We start from the raw sequence: 5,778 nt of genomic DNA on the forward strand, positions 1-5,778 counted from the left end.
CCTTTTCCTTTTCCTTTTCCTTTTCCTTTTCCTTTTCCTTTTCCTTTTCCTTTTCCTTTTCCTTTTCCTGCCTTGCCTTGCCTTGCCTTTCTTTTTGACCTGGGGTGCTAGGTCAATGCAGTTTCTACTCACTGAGCAGACACCTGGTTATGATTCTGAGATTCTAGCATAGATGTTAGGTTGACATATAAATTCAAAGAAGGCTCTGTGTATACATTGTAGTGTCTACATTATAGACATTATTTTGGATGTAAGGGAAAAATGAGTGACTATAAAAAGGAAAAAGATAAGTTTCAAGAATTGAACCCTGGGATATTCCTGGCAAAGGAGACTGTCAAACAGCACTCACATATCTAATAAGATGAGGATGAGAACTGGGTATGGGAATCAGGGAATCAAGTCACTGTTTATATTCTTAAGGACAGTTTAAGTGAAGTGAGTGAAAACCCAATTAAAATGGATTCAGAGAGGGGCACCTGGTTGACTCAGTTGGTTAAACATCTGACTCTTGGTTTCAGCTCAGGTCATGATCATCTCATGGATTGTGGGATTCACCGCCGCCTAGGGCTCCATGCTGACACCATGGAGCCTGCTTGGGATTCTCTCTCTCTCTCTCTCTCTCTCTCTCTCTCTCTCTCTCTCTCCCTCTCTCTCTCTTCCCTTCCCTCACTTGGGAGCACATGTGTGCTCTCTCTCTCTCAAAGTAAACTTTTTAAAAAAGTAGATTCAGAGAGAATTGGAGTAGAGGAATTGAATATATTGAATGCAATGAACTTTTGAAGAATTTTACTATAAAAAAAAGAATTTACTAGTAACTGGTGAGGGAAGTTGGATTATAAAATATTTTTACTATGGTAGAAGCCATTGAAAAATAAATATTATGCTGAATCTAAGAGACTATTTCCATTCATGAAATTTTGATGTTATTCAAATTTGTTAATAAATTTTATTAATGCACACATATATTGTGTATGTATGTATGTGTGTTTGTGTTTATTTTACTTTTATTTTTTTTTAAATCTTTTATTTATTCTTGAGAGAGAGAGACCTAGTGCAATCAGGGGAGGAAGAGAGAGGGGGGGTGGGAATCTGAAGCAGGCTCCAAGCTCTGAGCTGTCAGCACAGAGCCCAATGCAGGGCTCGAACTCACAAACTGCAAGATCATGACCTGAGCCGAAGTCAGATGTGTTAACCGATTAAGTCACCCAGGCGCCCCTGTGTGTCTGTGTTTATATACAAGTGAATGATTATACACATATATATGTGTGTATGTGTAAACTTAACTTGCTAACAAACTTAATTTCATCTCCAGAAGTAGTGCATTGGCTACTGAAGGGCAGGGCTTTTGAGTTAGAGTAGGTTTAAAACGTTGGAACTGTTGCTACATAAACACTAATAATAGAGCACCTTTTTGAGGTGTTTTATAGTTGTATTTGCCCAGCCCTTATATTCAAAAGCAATCGATAGCTATTATAAGGGGGCTTAAAATTTTAATAGCATGCTTATATATTGCTTCAAGGAAAAAGTTACTACATTTAATTTTTCCAGTTCAATACATATTAGTTCAACAGAGGCTTCAGAAAAAGTTGAAGCATAACTAGCATGATTCATAACTTTTGTTGAATCAAAGTGTGTAAAGTTCAGACAATGTAGTCTTGTGATAGTAGAAAGCAATCTAAAGTATGAATAACCTTTCATTAATATTTGTTCAGTAAGTCATATTGCAGATAAATAATCAAAGTCAGAGTTTTTGGATGGAAACTTTTCTCTCAGGAATATCCTTCAATAGAAAAAGCCTGATTTAAAAATAATCTTGCCTAATCAACAGCTCCTGCTCCCATGGGAGGTCTTCTCAGCTTGCAATCACTCCTGGATAGAATGCCCTGAATTTGTTTCTGATTTACTGAGTGCTCTTCCTTCACTACCTCTAATTCATTGCTAAGTGTCAATGCATTTGCTCCCTATTAGTTGGGCTAAAATGTAGAATGTCAGGTTGCCCACACTAGACGTTGTCTAAATTGCTGTTTCACTTTGATGCTCTTTGGTGAGCACTTTTGGGGAAAATTTATGAGTAAGAGCATCTTTGTAACAATACTGCTGCTGATTTTCTACCTCTTAATGGCGTTCCCAAAGGACCTACTTTTTGCCTTGTAACATGAAGTCAGTAAGTATGTAGGATCATCACACTTACGCAGTTTTACTTTTTGTGTGTGTGAGAAATGGTTTTGGAGTTAGACAAGATCCAATATCACTACTGCTTGGCTTTTCACTTGGAGGAAAGTACTGACCTTCTCTGAGCCTTAGTATATTCATGTAGAAAATGGGAATACTTTCCTTGAAGATTGTGAAGACTAAAAATAATGTATTATAGAACCACTGAACAGAATATCTGGTGTCTCCAAGAAGACAAAATTTTTGCATGTTAAATGGTATTCTTATGGAAAGATTTGCTGTGAACAACTAAATTAGACAAGTTATGTAAAGCTCCTGATGTATGGTAGAGATTCAGATAATTTTAATAATTGTTTTTCTACTTTAGTTATAATACATAATGTTAATTCAGATATGGACTATGATATCAATATGTTGTATTTCTTGTACTACTCCTAAAATTAATATTTTTCTATCAATCAATAAATATGGTAGAAATAAAATATCGTCAAAAGGCTAGGAAAAGGAATAAAGATTAAAGTTTACTTTGAGTCAAAAAGGAAGAGTATAATCAAATAAATCTATCTATAGTAAATTAAATGCTACTGTGTAAAAAGGGGGATTAGTTGATGACACAACAGGACAAAAGCAGCCAACAGTTTCACTAGAAGAATCAGGCCAATATGTTTGGAAGAGGCAATATATTATAGTGGATAAAAATCTCAAATTATAATGACATAGGGATGACTGGATTTAGATCCTGGCTTTGGCAAATATATGTATTTTAGTACTCTACAATGCAATTTCCCTCAATGTAGGGAGGATATTTTAATAACATCTTCCTGAAAGGTGATTTATATCTGACTAATTAATAAAACACCTCCAGACTTGCCATAATCATTTAATTAAATCTTGCTTTCAATAGACAGCCTTATGGTCAAACACATAAGTAAAATACACTTATTGCATTAAAGGTAAATTTACCCTCTCAATGTAGCTAACCCACTTAAACTACTTTAACCATTAAGGGTTATCTACCTCCTTAATTCTAGAAAGTAATTTTAAAGGATTACATATGATTATTTCTTACAGAAACGTAACTACTTTTCTATGATTCTTGCTTCTTGCTTGACTTACATTTAAATTTTCTCTATTAAAAATTAAAAAAAAATTTTTAACGTTTTTATTCATTTTTTGAGACAGAGAGAAACAGAAAATGAGCAGGAAAGGGGCAGAGAGAGAGGGAGACACAGAATCCAAAACAGGTTCCAGGCTCCACCCTGTCAGTAGAGAGCCTGATGTGGGGCTCGAACCCATGGACCACAAGATCATGACCTGAGCTGAAGTTAGCTGCTTAACCAACTGAGGCACCCAGGCAACCCAAATTTTCTTTATTTTTGATTGATATTAATGAATTACTGCAGTGGGTCTCAAAAACTGGTCACATATTTTTATCAATCATATAAGTTCAGATGTCATATATTGAATAGAAATTGCTCAGTGGAAGGCCTAAGAGTCTGTTATTAAGAAGCAACCCAGTGAAAATTCATCCACACCATAAGAACTTCTGCTTTATTGCCTATAGAAGAACTTGTCTTTTGCTTGAGAACCCCAGAGCCAAAGTAGAGATTAAACAGATGAACTTAACCTCAACTGGTGGTTTGTAAAGAGACCGAATTCTAATGCCTGGGCCATATATCTTAAGAAAATAAATAATTGCTTTAAAATAAAATGACATTGATTATGTAAAAACCATTCAATGCTCAAAAATACTTAAAATGAATATTTCAATCTCTTCAATCCAACTCTTTACTCTTTGATATTTTTATCTGCTCCAGAACCATGGCAAATCATCGAATTTCCTTAAAATCTTGTCATCACCATAACTTCTAATATTCCTTGAAATATGACTTAAATATTCTCTTAATGTTCCTTTGATAAATTGGCGTATAAGACTGTACACAATATACAGAATATAATACCATTTCCAAATAATTGTACTTGAATGAATGGAAAGGGACAATAGCTTTTTACAAATTAAATCATTTACCATGCTGGTCTAAATTACCTAAGAACTCCTATTTCTCTGTAGTGAAATGTAACTGCTGCATAATTAATAAAACAGTAATGATAAGTCTCAACTGCCAATGCGATCCTAAAATCTCATGATGAAATTAAGGTTTTTTAAGGCAACACTGATGGGAACTGGACACATTTTAGATGCTCATTCAATATTTAATTTGAAAAACAAAATAAATAGAATTTTCTTGGAAATTGATACTTTTAAAATAAGTAAATAATATTATTTTTGTCCCAAAGATATCCAAATAATTATGCTGTTATTTTTTTGCATAAAAAATTTTCAGTAAAAAATAAAAAGCTTCCTAAAAACTTTTTCTATGAGATAGATTTTAAAAAATATCAACACAGAACACAATTATATATAATATCTAAGACCATGTGAAACGGCTATCTTTTAAAAATGAATATTTAGATAATCTGGGTTTTTGTAGTCTCTTCAAAAGTTTGTGGACTGTTAGAGCAGTTGGATTGAAATGTTTCCAACACGAAAACAAAATACATTGCTCAAATTCAACAGTCATTCAAAAATAAACTATTTTCTGAAGATATTATAGATTTAAAATAAAAGTTAATTAGTTAATTTTTAGTTTCTTATAGAAGTACATATCGAGAAAAAATCTTAGACTTCGGTGAGAATTCAAAGTCAGGTTACTTATGAAACAAGAGCATCTAAATTGCCCTTATGGAATAATTACTTCAAAATTAGAATAGGATTGAGATTTAATAATATTATCTTCATTTAATAGTTATATTGAACATGCACTAATTAATAATTTAATGAAAAATAAATTATAATACCAATATTTTCTGATGAAAATGTCGAGAACCACATATGAAATCTTATAAATAAGGTTCAAATCTCAGGAGACTCAAGAAGTATTGAAATAGCCATTATACTTACATAATCTCCACAGAACATTTTGACGATGGTGGTTAACTTCAGAGTGGATTAAAAGAGTTTTACTAAGTGATCAATGGCATAGACTTGCTTTCCTATGTAGCTAGAAAGAATTGAAGTTCACTGTTCAATCAAATTTATATGTCTACCATTCACCTCAGATTCTCAGGAAAGAAAACGTAGGGTCAATTCTGGATACAGCATGTCTCAAGATAGAGTATTTACACTGAACTATCGGTCATAAGTGAGTAGGCAGAATTATTGCACAAAATAAATAGAACCCCAGTCCTGTGTTGATTTAAGAAACATACATTAGCCAACCAATGAAAGAAGTGTAATCTTTAGAAAAAGCAGATGACTTATGGAAAGGTAAGTTGATTAACCACAAAGTTAATGATTTATTTTCTGTGTTATCATTTTTAGATATTTTTTTAGGTACACTGGTCCCTAGCTTCATGTTTCAAACTGCTACTAGGTTCTTTGTGCATCTATACCATTCTTTAAGTATCTTTAACTACTATATATCTGGTCTTAATTTAAAAAAAAAAATGTATTTAGGTCAGAATTGAATACCCAGCAATAAGTCTTTGGAGAAACCGTATATATTCACCATTATTTTCACACTCCATATATATTTTTATTTTAAT

At 33.0% G+C, this 5,778-nt stretch overlaps 1 protein-coding gene across 1 annotated transcript in view; it reads right to left on the reverse strand.

Moving 5' to 3' along the window:
* Nucleotides 1–5,377, reverse strand: part of ANXA10 (annexin A10) — a 99,967-nt gene extending 94,590 nt beyond the window's left edge. The window contains exon 1 of the mRNA XM_040470992.1: nucleotides 5,135–5,377. Coding sequence (XP_040326926.1) covers nucleotides 5,135–5,152 — 18 coding nt within the window. The 5' untranslated portion in view covers nucleotides 5,153–5,377. The remainder of the gene's footprint in view (nucleotides 1–5,134) is intronic.
* Between the last annotated feature and the right edge of the window lie 401 nt (nucleotides 5,378–5,778).

The sequence above is a fragment of the Herpailurus yagouaroundi genome, unplaced genomic scaffold (genome assembly GCF_014898765.1).
Source record: "Herpailurus yagouaroundi ecotype Mexico unplaced genomic scaffold, PumYag 28, whole genome shotgun sequence".
Classification (NCBI taxonomy): domain Eukaryota; kingdom Metazoa; phylum Chordata; class Mammalia; order Carnivora; family Felidae; genus Herpailurus; species Herpailurus yagouaroundi.